Genomic DNA, 21470 nt, shown 5'->3' on the forward strand with positions numbered 1-21470 from the left:
CACCGGGCGGGCTAGCCATATTGGAAGCGGAGGCTGTTTAATTAAATTGTGTTTAATCGACGCAATTCTTGGTGTCTGCGTAGGAGATTGATGGCCGCTTCGGGATGTGTATTATTAGCATAGGATCGATTCGAGAAATAGTGTAAAATTCCACAAAGGGTGATGTATAGGCTGCACTTTCAGTGAAAGAAAACTGATTCAAGTATGATTTTTGACTCGGTTCTAAAGCAACCATTGACTGTGTTAAACGAATTAGTGGGAAACGTAGTTGAATGAACTTAATCATCTTGACAGCGAAATTTATTTGACAGCGTAATCGTCGTGGCTGCTTGTGCCAGACTCTGACAAATCGTTTATTTTTGCTTTAGCTTAACTTTCCAACTAGTAATCAGCCGTTTGCTCTAGTGAGGCAACAATGGTCATGAGGTCAGCATTAATTTTTTGCAGACTTTCATGCGCGTAGCAAAAACTACTTTTCCAGCTGCAGGAAGAGATTTGTTTTGCTGGAACATGAGCCAGTGCCCTATTTCAATCGCGGGTTCTCCTGGGTAGGGAGCAATCGAGCCGGAAAACTTTCTCAGCAGTGAACGCGAGTGCACGTGATTGCCACCGCCATCATCAAGTAGTGATTGACAATGAAAGGTTTCAACGTCGTTCGGCCGGTTCGAGCGGGCGGCGAGAAACGAGAAGTGAATGAATGGGATTTTGATTCGATTATTCCTCCGGTTGTCGGACGAACCCTGCAGGCGATAGTGCAAACAGCAGTGTTCACATTTACCCTGGGTCTGAAAACGTTGCACAAATGGAAAGCGGCAGGTGCTTTCACACTCATACGTACACAAAGTCGTCCGTCCCGTAAATCTCGTCCGGTTAATGGTTGGAAAATTGACGTCCCCATAGAGACTGGGTGGAAATCGATTACATTCGTTTCAGGTTTGATAGCCCACGGGGGTGTTACTACGTACAGCGATGGATAGGACAGGAGCGTTCAGTTTCCATTGAATTGCAGAGTGCATCTGAGTTTGAACTTACCGCATCCGCTAGCTGTTTGAGTGACGCATTTATCTTATCGGGATTTCGAGGTGGCGGTTCGGGAGGCTCGGTGGCAGCTGCCATCGATACCGTACCATTCAGTTGCATTGTCACGAACGGGTTACTGTTTAGCCTAATGTCGAAGCATTTTGTTAGAGCTGGAAGAGAGCGGAGAAAGATAAGCGTAATTATTGTTTATGTTAATGTCACAGTACGGAGCAATATAGTAAATTCAATGCGAAGTCTGGCATGGCGACCAATCACTGGAATGATAAACATCGAATCAACTCAGCTCTGGAATGGAGCTCGGAGACAAATTTTGCGAACAATTTAAAGCATCTCCTGCTGATTCGGCATTTATAGCCACACACAATGGCGCACTGTCTGTCCTTGAATACGAACCTGCTGCATTACGTAGGGCAAACATATGTACACACGCGAGTGGGAAAGAATGACATTTTATTCAATTCCGACACCAGTCAGCCGGGCTCTCTGCGACGACGTAACGCTACTTCGGGGCTACAGTGTATTCACAAACTAGTCAAGTGCCCCGCCGCCGCCGGTTGATCGTCATACAGAGGACGAAGCTCGGACAATTGTTTGCATAATTCAGTGCTCTCGACAATCTCAGGCATTCGGCATACAAAATAAAAAATCACATCCCATTTGGGTGAAGATACACGATTCAGTCATCTGGGACGGCGTACAATGTCTAGTGTGCTGTATCTGTATGTTGAGTCTGAATAGGTATAATTTTGCATACAATATGCTCGAAAATGATGAGGACAGGCGACAGTTGTGCGCAGGTTTGCGGCTCAGGAGGGGATGATTAAAGTTTGAATATAAATAAGCATTTGTCCATTATGCAAATCATGTTCTTAATTTACCAAATATTAGTGCATTGACCAGGAAATTTTTTTGTTGATGACAAATATATCTGAAATGTTCAAAAAGTTCAATATGTCCAAAAGCTCAAAATGCTCAAACAAGTGTTTCGTGTTTCTTGGTTCTTCTTGCTACTTTTTTGTATTTTTCGTTACTTGTTTTTTGTTTTAGGTTTCGCATATTTTGTTTGTGGTTTTGAACTTACATTTAATTTCATAATCTTTATTTTCTCTAAATTTTATACTATGTTTCATTTTGCATTTGTTTTCGAATGTGTTGTGTTACTTGTTTTTTTTTTTCAATTTCTCGTTACATATTTTTTGTTTTCCTTATTTTGGTTTTTGTTCATGGTTTAGTGTAACTGAATTTTTAGACTGGAATTATTGATGTTCAATACAAGAGATTTTGTTTTGGTTTGCAGCCTAATGCATTTTGTTGCTTTCTATCTACTCATCACCGACGTTTCGGTCCTATTATGGGACCAATATTTTTGACATTTTATGTACAATTGGATTTACAATACGACAAAATTACACTTTACGACATTGAAAAAACTACTCACCCAAAATAGTAATCAACAATTTGAAATATCTTTGCAAACGTGAAACAGTGGAGTCGTAAAGAGTGTGATGCCGTACATCCAAAGTGCAGATACAAATAAGTTCGTTTCTGGGGGTTTCGCACTGGCTTGTATTTTTCACCAAACTATATCAAGCCATACACTTCGCCTTCAGCACACAACATTTCGCCACTCGAACTGGGTAACTCTAACCAAACCCAAATACAGTGACAAGTGGAAATATACTTTGTAGACGAGTTTAAGTGTTTTGATTAGTATTGGAATCAGCTGCTTCGTTGGTGTTGCTCTGGAGCTGATGGGCTCTGCTTTTTACGACCCGATAGTTTTACGTTTGCAAAAAAAAAGAATAAAATTGTTGATTTCGAGTTAGTAATCTATTCAGTGTCGCATAGTGTCATTTTGTCCTAATGCAAGTCAAATCAAATTGTCAAATATTGATCGTCGTTTCAAGCAAATATTTGCTTCGTATAATGCACACTATGAAGCTGCTCTACACTTCTACGACGTAAGTTTCGTGTTCTGACACGATATTTAGTTTACTTGCAATATTGTATGGAAAATTTTCCGAGGAGCTCGGGAATCCCGGGATCCCGGGAATCAATATTCCTTTTCCCGGGATCCGGAAATCCCGGGAAAAGGCAATTCCCGGGAAATCGTTCCCGGGATTGCGAACCCTATTTTTTATTTTATGTGATTTGATCTTTGTTTATTGGAATTAGCTTTTTGTTATTTTTATATGTTTGTTCTTTTCTTTTTTAGTTTATTCTTCGTTATTTTTGTTGTAATTAGCTTGTTGCCTTTTCGTAATTTGTTGTTCGTATTCTATTCGTTCGTTTGCTGTTTCTTGTTTCCATTTTTATTTTTATTCTTTCGTTTTTTGTTTTCTTTTTTACATTCTTATTTTTATTTTTGTACTTTCAATAATGTTTCATGTTTTTATTTATTGATTATGTCTTTGATTTGCTTTCATATGTTATATTCAATTTTTTTCTTTTCTTTATTTTATTTTGTTGTTTTCATATTTTTTTCTTTCCTAGACTACCTGTTCCGGTTTTCGGTTTACTTAATTTCAAGCTGTTTCCAACCGTTTTTGCTTCTTTTGATTTAATGCGTTAAGTTCAATGTTTTTTGATTGTTTTTTTTTTGTTGTTTATTGTCATAAGGTTTTTATTATTTTTGTCATATTAGCTTCTCGATCTTATGTTTTCTATTTCGTATTGTAATTTATCCTTTGCTATTTTCATGTTGTGTTTTCGTTACTTTTTTATGTTTTGTTGTGGGTTCAGTGTTTTATTTTCATTTTTATTGCATTTTTTTGTGCATATTTTTCAATAATGTTTTATGTTTTTGCGTTTCTTATAGAAAGTCAAGCAATCGCAAGCAGAACCAAAGGTAGAAAAGTGATCCAAATTACCGAATATATACCCTACTTTATTTACTAATATTGTCTTAGTAGTGCTATCATGATTATTTTTTTTCTTTTATTTGTATGTTTTTGTTTTGTGTTTTATTTCTTTTTTTTTGTTTTCTAGTTTTTTGGTAGTTTTTGTTTTCTTTATTTTATATATTTTTCGTCCATTTATTTCTTTAAATTTAAATCTGTCCTTCCATGTTGGGTGTTTTCATCACTGTGATTAATTTTTTGATATTTTGTGACAAAGTTCAATGGGTTTATCGGCTTACTCAGTCCGTGTATACTAGCAAAAATGATTTGTTTTTTCTTATTTCGACAGTTTCGGTGACTTTATTTCTCTGAAACTGTCGGAATAAGAAAAAACTAATCGTTTTTGCTAGTATACACGGACTGATTAAGCCGGTAAACCCATTAAACTAACCGTTTCAGTCGTCATATAAACAAATTTTGTGACAAATGTAGTTTAGTTAGTTTTTGATTCTTAATTTCTGTTTTTTGTTTCTTATGTAATTGAAAATGTTATTTTGTTAATTGTTTTTTTTTTTTATTAATTATAATAAGGTTTCTGTTTTTGTTTTAATATTCGCTTCTCGATCTTCTGTTTTCTATTTTTTATTTAAGTTTTCTCTTTTACATTTATGGTGTGTTTTTTTGGTGTCTGTGATTATTTTTCACTTATTTTTCATTAATGTTTCATGGTCCCTATTTACTAATTTTGTCATCAAAATGCTATCTCATTCTATATACAGTTTTTGTTTGTTTGTTTTTTTTTGTTATTGGTTCTGTTTTTTACTGTTTTAATAATATTTTTTTATTTATTTCTTCTCTTTGTTTTCTGGTTTCTTTTGTTCTGTTTTATTTTATATATCCTTTCTTTTTTGCTTTTCGATTTTTTTTACATTCAATTTGTTCACTTTTTCTTTTTTTTTTAATATTTTTAATTTTCGTGATTTGTTTTTCGTTTATTGTTAAAAGGCTTTTGTTTTGTTCTTATTCACTTCCCGACGCTGTGTTTACTCTTTCTTCCTTTAGTTTATTCTTCGTTATTTTTATCCTGTGTTTTGTTTGAGGCTTTTTTTGAGTTTTGTTGTTCGTTTGGTGTACTCTGTTTTTCCTTTATATTGTTATTCTTCTTCGTGTGTTTGTTTTTTTTTTCGATTATGTTCTATGTGTTTCATTGACCAGTTTTGTTTTCAAAGTGTTACCATCGTTTTTTGGTTTTTTAATAGTTTGTTTTAATATTTTTTCTTTTGTTTTATTGTTTCTATTTTGTTTTTTGTGTTATCTTCGTTTATTTCTTGTTTTTGTTCAGTTTATTTTATATTTGTATTTCAACTCTTTGCTTCTTGTTCTCTGTTTTTTATGTTTATATTTTTTTGTTTAATTTTGTAACGTTTTTGGCTTTTGTTTCTTGTTTAAATCTTGATCTGTCGTTTTATATTTTCAAACTTAGTTGATATTTTGTTATTTTATGTTGTGTTTTTTGTTGCACTTTCGTGTTTTGTTGTTTGTTTGGTGTTCTATGTTTTTTGTATAGTTTTTTTATTGCGCTTTTGGGCTTATTCTTAGAAAATGTTTTAAATATTTGCCTTCAAAATGCTATCATACTTTATTTGCTTGCGTTTGTTTTTTTCTAGTATTCTATTTTTTTTGTTTCGTTGATCTTTTTCTCTTCTCGTTGTTTTCTGGTTTCTTTTTTGATTCCTGTTTTGCTTTACCTTATTGATTTCCATCATTTTTTCTTCTTTAAATTTACTTTGTTTAGTTTTTGCTTTCTTTCTGCTTTTTGTTTCGTGTTTTTTATATATTTTATTTTTTTTTGTGATTTGTTTTTTTTTGTTAATGTTATAATTTTTTTTATTTTTTCAAACATAGAAGCTTCTCGATTATTTATTTTCTATTTCTTATTCTATGTCATATTAATGCTGCATTTTGTTTGTTGTTCTTTTGTGTTTTGGTGTTCATTTTTTAGTGTTTGCTTTATATTTGTTCGTCCTTTTCTTTCTTTAAATTTAATTACGTTTTCCTGTGTTTTGTTGTTTGTTATTCTTTTAAAATATGTTTATTAATTTATATTTAATATTAGAAGTTTTTTGTTGCATTTCCATATTAGCTTCTCGAATCTTTTTTTTTTTATTATTTTGGCTGGTATTTTTAAATTATGCTTTTTGTATTTTGTAGATCATTCAGTATTCTCAGTTTTTTGTTTACATTTTTATTCTGCTTTTTGTTCTCAGTTTTCAATGATACTTTATGTTTTAATTTACTAATATGCCTCCAAAGTGCTACCATATTTTATATTTGATTTTTACTTTACTTATTGTATTGCTTTTGTTCATTGTCTTTTTTATATTTTAGTTTTTTTTTGAAATTGGTTTTAGTTTATTTCACATTTGGTTTCGATTTACATATTTTTTTTTATTTTAAATTTTCGTTTTTGATTTGGCTTAAAATTTTCATAGACGTTTCTCTAGGCAAAAAATGCCATTCCGTACTATTGGTTTAATTTCTTGGAACACGACTCATTTTTGAGAAGCTATTGAAAAATGCAATTTTGGGAACGTATTGATGATTGGAAATATTTTTTTGGATAATTGATTTTTAATTTTTCTTTAAACTTTTTTTCAAAAATGAATAATATTTTTTAGAGTGTATATTTTTATCGGAAAGACAAAATTATTATCTGCAACTTTGCTGAAGACGTTACACCGATCAAACAAACCGTTCTGGCCCTAAAAATATTTGTAATCATCAACACCTTCCCAAAATAGCATTTTTAAATAGATTCTCAAAAATGAGTCGTGTTCCAAAAAATAAAACCAATAGTACAAAATGGCATCTTTTGCCTATAGAAACGTCTATGCAAAGTTTCAGTCAAATAGAAAATGGTAGATTTAATTGGTTGCTCGTTTTTTTTTGTGGAATTGCTCCCATTGGTTCCTGTTTTGTGTTTTTTTTTATATTTTTCTATTTATACAGTATTTTTTTTGATTTGTTTTTTTTTTGGTTATAGTTATAAGTATTTTTTGTGTGTGCTTTTCTATCTTTTCCTTGTTTTCTACCTCCTTTTTAGTTTAATTTTGGTTGATTTTATCCTCTGCTTTTTTTGTTGCTTTCTTGTGTTTTGTTGTTTGTTTGATGTTCTCATATTGTCGGTAATTTTGTTATTCATTTTTTGTGTTTATTTTTCAATTATGTTCATATTTTTTCAGTAATCTTGTCTGCAAAGTGCTACCTAATTTTACTTTTGCCATTTTTGTGTTTGTTGTGTGAAGTGAAAAGAGAACTATTCTTTTTTTGTTGTTTTTTCTGTTGTCTGTTTTTTTCTGGTTTTTGTTTTATATAATTTTTTTTCGCTAATTTTTCCTTTAAAGTCAATTTATTTATTCTTTGCTCTCTATTTTCTGTTTCTTGTTATTCTATATATTTTGTAGTCAGCAATTGAAGTATTCAGAGTTTCAGTTTGTTTCAGTCAAACTCATTCTATTTTACTTTTGATTTTTTTTTCCTTTAGTTTAACGTCTTTCTTCTTTCTGAAAGAAGTTGTTCCCTTTTTTGAACCCCCCAAAGTACTTTTCATGCGCACGCTTATGGGACAATTTTATTTGCTTCGTGCGTTCGCTTAGTGACAGTGGGTTCATGGTGGTTCGTCAGAGTTAGATGGACTTAGCAAGTTAAATGAAAATTTCACTAGGTTGATTCTTTGAGAATCACCTCTGAAAAAGTCAGAGTCTTTTAAATCGATCGAATTCTCATAGTGAATTTTCAGCAACCTAAAATGTACCATCCAACCCTGACGCGTGAATTTCACCATTCCAGGTTTTCCGGCAGCAGCAGTGAAAGCAAAAGTAAAAGCCTGAATCACTCGGTCGCTGACTTTTTCCTCTCCTTCGGTACTACACGCTGACATTATCGTCATCATCGCGAGTTGTACCATTATAAAAGATCGGGAATGTTCCTCCTGTTCTCCGGTGATTGGATTCCGGGAAAGTAATCTAGACTGTGGGTCTGGTGAGGCAACCAGAACCGACTGCCGGTGTGACGATGGAAGGACGAAAATTTTATTTCCTGGATGGAAAAATTTGACTACACATGCCAGCAGAGAAAATGTGTGCTGATAAAAACGAAAGGAGAATTCTGTCGGGGATGCTGATGGTATCGGAAGCACAGCTATTCCCATTCCATGTGTCGCCTCGTATTGTTTGTAGGACACAATAATTTCATCGCTTCCGGCAAAAAGTGGATCGGCGAAGTGTGTCTTGGTAGAATTGAGTTCCCAAGTTCTTAAGTGCGGAAGGATAATTGTGTTGAAAGGAGTGAGTGACACATTTGAAAGCTTTTACTCGCTGGCTGAGAAAATATGTTTTCGAAGAAGATGATCAAATTCAAAATGTCTCCTTAGGAAGGGTTGAACATTCGAACTAACACAGCACGCAAATGGATGCATTCACTACGCAGCGCAACCGGAAGCCAAGTGGAGAAACAATCTACGCTTCAATTCAATGGCCTACCCACGGCTTTACAATAGAACATGCAAATGAGATCGGGGGAAAATGGCACACCCGGAATCAACTGTGCCGAACGTTTCAATCTCAGCTACCCCATTGCCATCTGGGGAGCACTTTTCCCGCCCGAACCCGGAATCAGGTTAGCAGGATATCGTACCCACACCGACACAAGAGTACAGCCTGAGCAAGATTAAGTTGATATGTGCGTTAGAGAGTCGTTTGTGTACGAAATAAATATTCATGATGGCTGAAGTGTTTTTCACTCCCATGCCATCAAATCTGTGCTCCGAAATGTGATTTGATTTCCACTTCATCTTCTGTGCGACATTATATGTTTGAGTTGCGTTGACAATGATTTTAAATGTACACAGGAAAGATGCATCCGAGAAAATATTGGATATTGGATGATGTTGAGATTTGGTATCAAACAATATGTATCCTGAGCAGGCCTGTAGAGAAAAATGTTTTGACTTCTGGCTGCCTTCCATTCAAAATTGTAATAACAGGTCTACCACCATCGTAAACAATTCGTTTCGTTTTGTCCCGGACCGGTTCGAAACACCTGCATTGCTGCAAATGAATTTTTTTATGGTGAAACGAAAAAAATTAAGAGAAAAACAGCATTTGGCATGAACGAGGGAACGAAACGATGCTGCTGCTTCTGATGATGATGATGATATCAATTTGCAGGTGTGCACCGTCATCAGATGGTTCCGTTCCGTACCATTGGCACCGATTACCGGGTCGACCATTTTTTGCAGGTCACCGGCCTTGGTGTGGCACGTGGAAAACTGGAATACCAAGCAACATAGGAAAACGGTTTCGATCGACCATTTTTGATTTGGCTGAAACTTTGCACAGATGTTCCTCTAGGCTAATGACGTCAATTATTGCTTTTAGTGTTTTTTCCCGACTTATTTTGTATAAGGGCTTTGGTGGTTAAAAATATTTTCAGAGCCAAAATGTTTTATTTGATTGTAGTGATGAGATGTTTGATATAGATGTAGATTTGTATATAAATATTTTAATCGCAAATAATAATTCTGATGTAGCTTAGAAATGCTCTAAGTGAACACATTTTCTATTATCATACACCCTTTTCACATGTTTTTTCAGTTTTTCTACTATAACTATGACTATGACTCTGCACGGTTTTTACATTGCTTAGTACACATCGTCTACTGGAAAGGTTATGGCCTCGATGTTTCGGATCGTGCGTGGGAATAATACTCATTGATGATTTTCAAAAAGGTATACCAATCCAAGGCAGATATTACGTGAACTTCATGGAGTACTTGAATGGCGAAATCGAAAAAAGGCTGTTTTGAACCGAAAGATAGAAGAACAGTTTACTACAAGAAATATTTAATTATTAATTCGAAAAAATACTTTAATTGTATGAGCAAAAATACCTTAGAACCAGAAACATCGTTTTTAATGAATACTGTTCCACTTTATTTCGATTGAATAGTCACCCAATTCAGCAAATAGGACGATGCATTTTTGATTACACAACAACCTTTGAATTCAGTGATTCATTTTTTATTTTTGATGATTCTCGTCCCACCGAATTTGTTTTTGCCATGGCGTCAATGTGCCATTTTTCTATTGATTTTGACATACTGTTTTTTTCGCGAGAGTATTGGATGAATATTTTTTCACATCCCATAATACTGATGCCGTAATCACTCCAACCGACTGTTTTCAATATTTGGGAGTCAAATTGTCAAGTCCTTCCTCAAAGCCAGTTTTTACACTATCCTTTTGGATTCGCAAGCCAAACCAAAAATGCTCGATTAAATTTCTACAGATTTTTAGTAATTTCAAATCATAAAGCCATCAACTTTCGGGATACATCCGTTTTTGAGATATTCCAACATAAGGTTCAGAAAATTTGAATTATATTAATTATAGTGCGCAACTTAATTCTCAGTGTTTTTGCTTTATAAAAAATTTAATTTTATTTTGAAAAAAAAAAAAAACAAAAAAAGATTTACGCACGCCATGTCTAAAGCGGCCTACCTGGGCTTTCAAATGAAAGTTGTTTAGAAATATTCTATCGGCATACATCAAAACATATGGTATGATAACGATACAAACAATGCGTGCGGGTGATAGAGAGAGAGAGAGAGAAAAAGAGGTAAAATGAGAGTGAGAAAGAAATTGTTAAGTGTATTGTGTTTGAGAAGAAGTAAATAAGCATACTATTGATTTTTTTTTAAATTAACTATAGGAAAAGAATAACGCAAAATGTTTAGGATATTGGATTTTTCTACTGTAGATTTAGAGCAGACCTTCTCTGGATAGAGCACTCCTTTCCAGTGGACCACTATGATGAGCAACTGTTCATTCTTCTGATATGAATTGGATTTTACCAATGTTTCTCGTGATTCTGTGGCATATTAACTGGATTAGATGTTTCCGGTGAAAGTTTTCGGAAAGCTCCTCCAGTTTTCGCCTAAATTGAGTTAATCTGTCCGGTGGTCCACTGAAGAACGTGGTCTATCCAAGGTAGATATGAAACATCGGTGTTATTGAATATCCTGAAACCGACCAGCACACAGTGGTACACTTAGAACATCAAACCTGATCATAATTATTTAAAAAAAATTTTTGCACAGAAAACGTATCATATTGTGATACTAAAAACTAATGATTGGATTTGGATTATTTTCTTGCATGGAGTAACCCACCTTAAAGTGATGGATGACATTTCTTATAATGAAATTTAAATTCAGTCTTAGTCGGGTCAAAATTCATCCAAAAACTTGAATTTATCATAAAATGACTTTTCAGTACACATTTCAGTCGTTTGACAAAGTTTCATTTGGGTAAACAAGGCTAAAACTATCCAAGAAGCAAAAAAATAAGAATTTCTTGATTATTTTCACATAGCGATAAAACACGAAACCGGAAGCATCCGGAAGGTTTTTCTTCACCATTATAATAAAAAATACTAGCACTTTCACGTAATGTAAGCCGTTTAACCGGATTTTGCCGGAAACATAACTTATCCCATTTTGAGTTAACTTAGAAAAACAAATATTTTGGGTTTTATTATATTGATTTTGTCAAACACCTGGGTATTTGGAGAGACTAGCATACACGCTAAGTACACATTTCTGTTCGATTAACCTTTTTAAGAATCTCCATCTTTGTTTAATTTAAAAATCACTTGTTTATCTTCGGAACGTTATATTTTAGCTCACGGTATCAAAGCGTCATTATCATGCACAAAAAACTGTTGAATTGCGGTCGGTTCAAACCTCTCGTTACGACCGTAAACATAACTTTTGGATGTTGATGAGCTGTCAAGTGCTTAGGCATACATCACACTTCAAAATGAAACACTACAATACAAAGTTGATTTACTTTGAATTTTTCACTTTTGATCAGGTTTTAAACGTATATACTCCTATTTGCAGCATTCGCAAAATACATCGATGGAAATTCGATATCCATTTGCACGCTGAGTTACAAAACACAGCAGTAAAAAGGACATGACGTTTGATAAAACATTTTGCTTTTAACTATGACTCCACTGGTTTTATTCATATGCAATCGTTTCTACGTTACTGGTACGTAACTAAATTGTAACGTCGAGTGCTATTTGCTGTTTCGGTGATATCAGGAAGAGGCGAACGCCATACGAAAATGAACTTAATTTGAGCGCTTCAAAACAGATCGTTCGTCTGAAACCGAAGCTTACCGAAACATCACGATTTTGATTTTGCACATTGATTGATCAAGACATGAACTTTTCCGTGTTTTGTTGCTGTTCCCCTCAAATTAGTAAAAAAAGCTTAGACCCTAAACTAATTTTTGGCGAAGAGACATTGAAGTTGCATAAAATACCGATTCTGACACGGCATGCGACGTTGTCTTATCTTTCTCGAATACCGTTACGTTGAAAGTGTTCGTATTTTGAGGCTAGCCACGAGTCAAGCCATTTTTCGATGTCTTTGTAAGTTTTAACGACTTTGGCAGTATGAGATCGAGCGTTGTCATGCAGTAGAATCACTTTTTCGTGCTTCTACTCGCAGTATTTTGGCTGAGCCGAAGCCGTAGGAGCATGACCTGACTTTTGACGTAGAACTACATTTTTCCTTAGCCTACCACATAGGGATGTAAATAAGATAACTATTAACGAAACGGGGACGAAAATATCCCTTTTGAAATGTTTATAAATCGGTTTGTTTTCAACCGATTTTCTTGATTCTTGCAGCAATTGATTGGAAAATTGTACACGCATCCACCCAAATGTAGAAAAGTGTTGATTGATTATGCGAACTATTGTACTATTGAAAATTGTCAAGCCTTGTTGAAACGAAAATAACGTCCTCTGATTGGTCGCTTGCTGCCTTTCCCTAAAAAGGTCGACAGAATAGTATAACTAATTAGCCGCGAATTGCGGTAGTAGCAGCAGCGGGTTACGCCAGTAAACAAATCACAATAAGTATCTAAGCAGCAGCGAGGTAGCACCAATCGTCTCGATATGCCAGTTAAGGGCTTCGGTATTCTTCCCGCGATAAAGTTTCGCTTTATCAACTCTGGTAACAACACATTCTGTGCTGAATCCAAGAAAACACAATCTGTCGCGACCGTCTAATTTACTGAATGCGAAAACAGCTTTTACAAATTTTGAACAGCAAAATGTCTTTCTCAAGGCAAATAAACAAGTAATTGAAGGCTAATAATTTTTTGGCAATAACACAAGCATTCTGTGCTGGGTTCTAGCAAACAAATTCTGTCGCGATCAAAAAATTTACTTTATTTATTTACCTTATGCCCCCCATTATTGGGGCAGCACAAAAGAAGTAATCAATATAACCGATTTTGAACAACAAACTGTCCTGTTCTGTTAGAACACCACAACAAAGGTGATTAATTCGACTTTACAGGAATAAATTGAAGTCGATTCAATCAATCAACATGAACAGAATTTCGTCGTCTCCCAGCTGCTCAGTTGCAACATGATGCAACACGCAACAGCGAGCAAACGAAAGCGCGCCTATATTCATATTATTTCTCTCATTTGTCCAATTTACCGTCAAATTTCTACAAATTTTTGAAAGTAAATCTATTTGCTTCTCGATTTTCTCAAGTGGCTGAAAGTTTTACGTTGAAAATATGGTAAAATTTGACGATAAATTGATCAAAAAGGCGTGAAGAGATGAATATAGGTACTGAGATGAATCTAGGAGCGGTTACCCTACTTACTTCGATCGAGTCATAATGAAATTACAAGCGAGTGTTTGACGATATTTCTCATCATCGGAATCGATTTTTTTACCTCATATCTTGACCCTGGACGAAACTTGAGCCCACCGCTTCACAGTCAAGGTGAAAGAATTATCGAAACTATGAACTGAAGGCAGACAACATTTCTATCCTTTGGCAGGATCGTGACATCGGTTTTTTGGGATAGACGCGTGGGAATATTTTCGTTCATAACACTGGTAAACTAGTGTTATCTTTTTAAAGGAAACACTATCATAGGCCACAACTGGCCTTTTTGACGTAAGACTACGTTTTTCTTTAGAATGGTGGCATGCTGTGGAAAGTGTTATTGCTCTTACATTCTCTTACTATACAAATTTTGGATAATAATGCATTAATTCCAGAGCAGATGAAAATAGCATCATAATATCATAATCATGTATTGGAAATTCTATATAACAATACCTAATTTTGATCTTAATATGATTGAAACGGTTGGTAAAATAACAAAATATAATACCAAAATATTGTTCCTTCAAGACGATATAAATAACAAATCTTGATATTGTGAATACCAAACCAATAGCTTGCATTGAAAATCACGAAAATAACCGGTTCCGATATTTTTGAATTATTTGATTTATTGAACATCAAACACATACTTGAACAAACTGTAATTAAATAATCAATAACAAACTATTTTCACTTATAAACGCGTCTTCAATGAGATGTATAAAATCACTTCGAATATCTTATGAAAGGTACGAAGGGATATGATAATAACTTTTGACATGTCTGTGATATGCGTGTAAGAAACGTGAATATCAGTCTAATAGCCCGATGAGATCTCATAACCAAATGTGTTATTCATGAGTTATGAATTATGTGATCCTCATGGTTCTGTGGTTAGCGATGTCGAGTCTCCGACACACGGTTGTGATGTCGGGTTAACTTCCCGATCAGGGCGAGGATCTTTTCAAGCTGGAAATTTTCTCGACTCAGCACTGGGGCACGGTGTATCGTTGTGCTTATCCTACAACATGCAAAATGTGCCAAAAACAATATCGATAACGAATTCTTTCAATCTAATCTAGTCGATCAAGACCGCTATTAGCCCTTCAGGCTAGAGTGCAATATTGTTGTTGTTGAGTTATGATTTTGCTATGCTCTCCTGCTCGGGTTAATAGAAGAAGCTCTTCCCTAACTTTTTTATTATTATTATTTCATATTTTTCATCTGACATTGATTGTCTTAATGAAGATAAAAAGCTTTAACCTGCATCGCATCCTCAAAAAAATTTACGTTGTCTGCCCTAGTGTGTGGTTTTCCACACAGACAACATTTCAATTTAGTTTGGACAAGAAACAACTTAATTTTACCCCAAAGGAATATTTTTCATTGAGTGCTCGCATACCTGGTACCAAAGAATCCTGTTTCGAAAATCGAATTAGGCATGTCCCACGTAGCCTTTTGATTGACTTGATTTTGATGCGAATTACAAGAATGCACCTTACTACATTTCTAAAATCATTCAAACCGCTGACAGAAAAAATCGGTTAGTTAATTAGTTCCTATATAAGCTGACTACATTTCGTTACGTCATTTCTGAATAAACCTTCGGATCAAAACGATATTTTCCACACCAGGGTAAACAACGTAAGTTTTTTTAGGATGCAATGAAGGTTAATAAGGTTGCAGTTTGGAAGGGTTATTTCATGGAAGGGCACGAAGAGCGTAGCGAACAAATTTTTTCTGAACTGCTTCGAGCCTAGCAGTCCAGTAGGCATGATATGGGCACCTCGTACATGATTTACACGCTGCCATTGTGTAGCCAAACACAATTGGTGCCATTTTACGTTGGAAGTATATAATGCAGCATTTGGAAATGCTTACAGTCGTCAGGTAGTTATGGGAGCACCACTCTACAAACAGTCCACCATTCCAACACAGTCTGCAGTGCTTTTTAGAATCATATAAATTCTAACATCATCCGCGTAAAACATTCGGCAACCGGATGGAAGCATTGTATCGATTTCGTTCATAAACATTAAAACAGCAAAGGTCCAAGATTGCTTCCTTGGGGCACGCCAGAAGGATTGGAAAATTTTTCAGGTTTGGCAGAACCGATTTTCACACATAGCTCTCTATTAGATAGATAGGAATGCCATGATCCACTCGATCACATGCAGCTTTGAGACATGTGTTAATAGCGTCAACTTGGGCGCAAGCATCCATGGTTCTGAAGCGCGTGGAAAAGAATTTTCAAAGGTTTGTAGAGACAGACCATTTTGGAAAGAATCCATGTTGATCAGTAGAGATATGGTGCTGGTTGCTGGCAAAAAGAGCATCGTTTATAATAATCTTTCTTACCTTTGAGCAAGCACTAAGCGAAGTGATGCCGCGATAGTTTCCGATGTCAGACTTGTCACCTTTCTTATGAACAGGGAACATGACAGATGATTTCCAGGGAGGAGGAAAGTTACAAACACAAAGTTACCGCATCCGTAGCTTATTTAGCTCTTGTATCGAGCTGGTACTAGAAATGTCGCATGAAAAGACTATACATTCGTGGTGCTGGGTGCCTATAATGTGACAATGTCACCGAGTTGGCTGGCACATACCAAGATTACAGCACTCTCAGCCACGAAACAATTTATTACGCTGTTGTGTGGTGCATATAGCATCTGTGCGGCTGAAGGACAAAAAAAGTCTGTTCACTGGTCGACTGGTGGCAGACATAAGAATAGAGTTCGAAATGCTACTGAGAAGTCGAATAAACCATCTTCATGGAGACGGCACCTTCCGTAGTTGTGTCGCACTTGCAAGAACGACGAAGACTGACTTTGGTCTCGATCACACAGGTCTATAAGAGTTATCAGCATAGGCTGACTCTTCTGTGTGTGATGAGACATTCCTTTCAGTCTATAAATAACGCTTGCACAGCATTGTGTGTAGTTGGGGATGAGCAATAGAATAAGTCGGCAGTGAAATGTGATACGATATAGATTGTGTAACAGTACCACCGTCCCCCGTAGTTTAATTGGTCAAAACACCATGCCGGAGACAGGGAGGTTGCTGGTTCAAGTCCCGTCGGGATGCGGTATATTTTTCCAAATCTGTATCATATTTCCAGTTCGCTTATTTTTCGCTCTCTTTGCTTCACGTACTGTCTGCTTAATGAACTTTATTGAGACGTTCTACCATTTTGAACGAATTGTTAATATATTTTATGAAATGCACTCAACACTATCAGCAAAACACGCAATTTCTCCAGTTTCGCTAGACGCGAAGAGATTTTATTCCGTGCGTAATACGAACGTAAGAAAAATTTCATTTCAAGGTGGCATGCGGATAGCAGAAGTGAGCAGTTCCACGGATGTCCCAGTTTTAATATTTTTTAAACTGTCATTTTTGATTTGGCTGAAACTTTGCATAGACGTTTCTAAAGGCAAAAGATGCCATTTTGTACTGTTGTTGATTTTTATTTCACAGCGTATATTTTTTTATGGAAGGACAAAATTATTATCTACAACTTTGTCAAAGACACTATGCCAATCAACTTCAATGTAAACATATTTTTAATTCCCCATAAAATGCTCTATGGGATATTAAAAATATTTCTACAGCCGAAACGGTTTGTTTGATTGACATAGTGTTGTCGGCAAAATTATAGATATTAATTGTGTCCTTCCGAAAAAATATGCCCTCGAAAAAAAATTGAAAACAAAATTTTTTATTTCAAAATAACATAACTTTTATTTTTTGATTTTTTCATGATCGGACCGGTTCGGTTGCGTTGTTTAGGTAATCTTTTGTAGTTTTTATAAAAGAAAATAGCTTTTTTAAAAATGAGCTTTTTAGATTAATTAATTTTCAATTTTTATTTCAACTTTTTTCACGAAAACAATATTTTTTTAGAGTGTGTATTTTTGCTATCCACAACTTTGCCAAAGACTTCATACCGATCGAACAAACTGTTTTGGCTCTAAAAATAGTTGTAATCATCAATACCTTCCCAAAATATCATTTTTCAATAGCTTCTCAAAAATGAGTCGTGTTCCAAAAAATAAACAAATATGTAGCACAAAATGACATATCTTGCCTATAGAAACGTCTATGCAAAGTTTGAGCCAAATTAACAATGGTCAATAAAATTGGTTGCCCTTTTTTTGTGGGCTCATGTGTAGAATTTTCCGCCATGCAACAGTATATCACACGGTTGTGTGTTACAGCTATGCGGCTAGGGGATGATAAAGTACTGTCCTGAGTTCGAAATGATGCTTTGAAGTGGAACTATAACCTTCATTCTTCAAAGGTTTCATTGTTTTGTATCAAGTATAATTATTTTTTTAAAATGAAGCTACAAGAACGACAAAACGGTACCCATCCGGGCCATCATAACTGAAAAGTTGGATGAATACTAATTTATTCAGTTCTACGTCAAACATCCGGTTGTGTTTTAGATAGCACCTTCTACTTTTGGCAAGAGAATCAAAACAATACATTAGAACAGTGTAATAGCATGGGCCAAAATAATTGAATTGAATGTCAAACTGCCGTGCTGATTTATTATAATGTCTGGAGTATATTCATTTAAGTAATAAACATATAAGTTCTCAACAATAAGACACCATTTCACAACAGTTTTAATGATGAAAACTAAATAAGGGAGTTATAACTACACAATAGAAAAGTAATAAAATGTTGCATCACCGTCTCGGACAAATAAGCATCTTAAACAATTAATTAACAACGTGCCAGCATGCGGGTCTTTTATTCTGGTTAATTTCTAATAAGCAGTCAGCGGGAACTAATGTCACCCGTCCCAGTCGGCAAATGCTCAAATATCCCAATTATAACACCCGGCATACTGAATACAGCCCCCCCTCCGCTACCCTTCAGGAATAAACCGGTCTCCGGGCGGATCGTGTCCTTTCTCGTCCGGTTCGACCAACCGAACACTATTCAATTAAGCAAATGGCAAAATCCACCCTCTCGGGATGGTATTTTCATCGACCGTTTTGCGCTTTTCTGCCATGAACCGAACCGAAGAGAGCCGAAGCCGAGAATAACACCAGAAGCAGGGGAAGAAGAAAAAATAAAAACAACCAGCGGAGGAATTCAATTACTTCATGTCCTTGGGAGAAAACTTTCCATGGCAGGTTGCCTCTTCAAGTGGTCGAGAAAAAAACGAGGATAGCAGAGCGCAATACCGCATGGCGGGTGGAAGAATAGTGGAATTCGATCAAATTTCTGTGCAGTTTGTAGCCGCTGTGGCTCTTGGGATAGTATGAAGCAATGTTTGTGGTTGACTGTCAAAACTGTGATCATTTTTAATCAAAATCATATCTAAAATTCATTCCTAATCGAATGAATAACTAATGGATGGTCAGTGAAAATGATTCTTGCAATAGTCGCCTCGAAATATTTGAAGACAGGCCATTTTCTTACCAAAAGTAGAGTGGCGAAGAAAGTTGCACAGCTGATGGCTGCTTATCGGGCAGCCTACAGTGTATTACGAGAAAGCACCGCCCAGCACTGGAAAGCACAATCTGTTGTTCGGTCGTAAAAAAAAAGAAATTTTAAGTTTTACCCGTTTAAAAGTTCCCAGGGCCGCGCCGAGTGAGACCGTGCAATGTGCCCGGAGCAAGAAATCTTTGCTGAACAAAGAAGGCAATAAATAAATTTATTTCCAATTATTCCCTGGCGCGATGAATGGAAATAACCTTCATCAATTTTCAAGCTGGAAGGTCGATTGGAGAATTTTAATTTTGCTAGAGTACATTATTTTTCGTTTTAAAACTAATTGAATACTTTATTAGAACACATCCATTACATGGATCAAGACCTCAAATGCAAACACGTCCGCCGTTCTGCTCTTGAAGCAATCATTCATTTCTGTCACGGCTGCGCTGTCACGATTGGATTTTATGAATCACGTGCATATTTTTCAAGCACAGCCATAACGTTCAACTTAGATATAATGCTGCGAAGAAACAGTAGTCGCATTATTACTGGGAAACCCAATTCCGCCCACACAGCTTATATCCAAACGTTACCTCAAGGTGGTAAGATTGATAGCGATAAGTAACAAGAAAGTAAACGTTCACAAGAAGAATAACGCGACAGTTTGCCTGAGCAAGACTAATTGCGTAACGATATCAGCATGTGTGTCAAAATACACGTCTTGTTGTCTCCCACCAGTGTAAATCTGACCTACCGTATCAAAATACGCAAGAAATTAATTTCAACCCTAGCTGAAACTCAATTTCACCGTGCAAGCACTTTTCGTCAAGCGTGCCACAATCTAGAGGGAAAAGTTGTTTGGGTTTACGTTCCAGTAGATAAGCAGAAATAAAAGCGTAAAGTTTACTGTTGAGCACTAGAAATCCCGAACACAAAAGAGCGCTTTTCAATCAGCGGTTTGTGGAACGTTTCCTCGAAACTGGAGAGTGATTATGAATGCTTACAAGTTGGAATCCCTTTTAAAATTACGATTTCAACAGAAAAATTGCAATTAAATGTTAATGTAATCGAATAGTTCTGTTTTGTAAGCTCCACCGTTTTTAATATATAAAGGAGTCGCACGGTTATTTGTAAACGGCTTCAGAACTGTAGCTTGTTTCTCATTTTACGACTTAAATGTTGTGCTGAAGATTTTGAAATTACCTTCAGCAAAAGCGTTCACAATTAACCTCAACCTACATTTCGCGCAGAAAGAATAACATTAAGCTCGCGAAACCATGATTTATACTTTTAATTATCCAATGAAAGCAACACTTGTAAGCGGTGAATTTAATTACCAACAAAAAAAAAGTACATAGCATCAGTAGGCAAGCAGTACAACCGCCCGCCCGTCACACGAGAATGTCATTAAAAAAATGTTATTTTTCAGCATTTATTTGAGTGCAAGTTACAAACGTCATAACTTGCACGTAAATTTTGATCAAAGATATTTCTTTTTTTTCGTCTCGGTGTTATTTATTTTTTCCACCCCCTTTGCTAACTTTAATAACCTCGGACATAAAAAGAATTCGAAATTTGTATCAGCCTAACTTAGTAGAAGGTTTAAAAATTCGGAAAAATCTGCAAAAAAAAGTTAGAACAAAAACTGTGTTTTTTAGTGCCTTCTAATAGAAAACTCAATGTTTCACGTAATATGTAAGAGTTAGAAACATGATGTCTTTAGTAAAGTTTCTTGTTTTAGGATAATCTAAAACTTTTTCGAAGACACCTTGCGTCTATCTTATTCTGATTAAGAAGTCAATTTTTTATCTGACTCATTGGTGGATTGATTAGCCATCTTTCTACATTCAAAGATGCATTTTTGAATATCCTGAAACTTCTCCGAACATATCTTATGGCTATAATTAACATTTGAATCACTATTTGAGAAAGTATACGCACAAACGGCAAAAAATACTGTGCAATGAAGATATCGATATTGAACTTTAGTGGCATTTTTACAAAATGCATAGTTTAAAACCGCCAATATCTCAGGCTCCCGATAAGATATCAAGGATCTTTCGTCATGTAATTTTTCGTCTTTAATCCCGCTTTGCAGTAAAAATTTCAGTTCTTGATCAAAATTTTTTTATATGTGTTTTGAAGGGCTTTATCTAAAAATTTTAAGAAAAATTCACTTTTTCATGATGTTCAATGGGCTCTGTGAGTCAAATAATTGAATGTGATGCTGAACCAAACCTTGCAAAATATTCAAAAACAACCCCGCAAAAAAAATTATATTGAAAAATGTAAGAATCGAACAGATTTGAAAAAAGTGCAAAGGGGTGGTTCTGTAGCTGGAAAAAGTCATTTTTTCATAAATCAC

The 21470-nt window shown here is 35.4% G+C and overlaps 1 protein-coding gene across 10 annotated transcripts in view; it reads right to left on the minus strand.

Moving 5' to 3' along the window:
- Nucleotides 1-21470, minus strand: part of LOC129723996 (kazrin) — a 265654-nt gene that overhangs the window by 138096 nt on the left and 106088 nt on the right. For all 10 annotated transcript variants that reach the window (XR_008727856.1, XR_008727855.1, XM_055678555.1 and 7 more), the window contains exon 3: nt 1033-1190. Coding sequence is in view for 8 of the 10 variants with exons in the window: in XM_055678555.1 (XP_055534530.1) it covers nt 1033-1140 (108 nt within the window). In the remaining 2 variants the exon portion in view is untranslated. The remainder of the gene's footprint in view (nt 1-1032; nt 1191-21470) is intronic.

Source organism: Wyeomyia smithii, chromosome 2 (genome assembly GCF_029784165.1).
Source record: "Wyeomyia smithii strain HCP4-BCI-WySm-NY-G18 chromosome 2, ASM2978416v1, whole genome shotgun sequence".
Taxonomy (NCBI): domain Eukaryota; kingdom Metazoa; phylum Arthropoda; class Insecta; order Diptera; family Culicidae; genus Wyeomyia; species Wyeomyia smithii.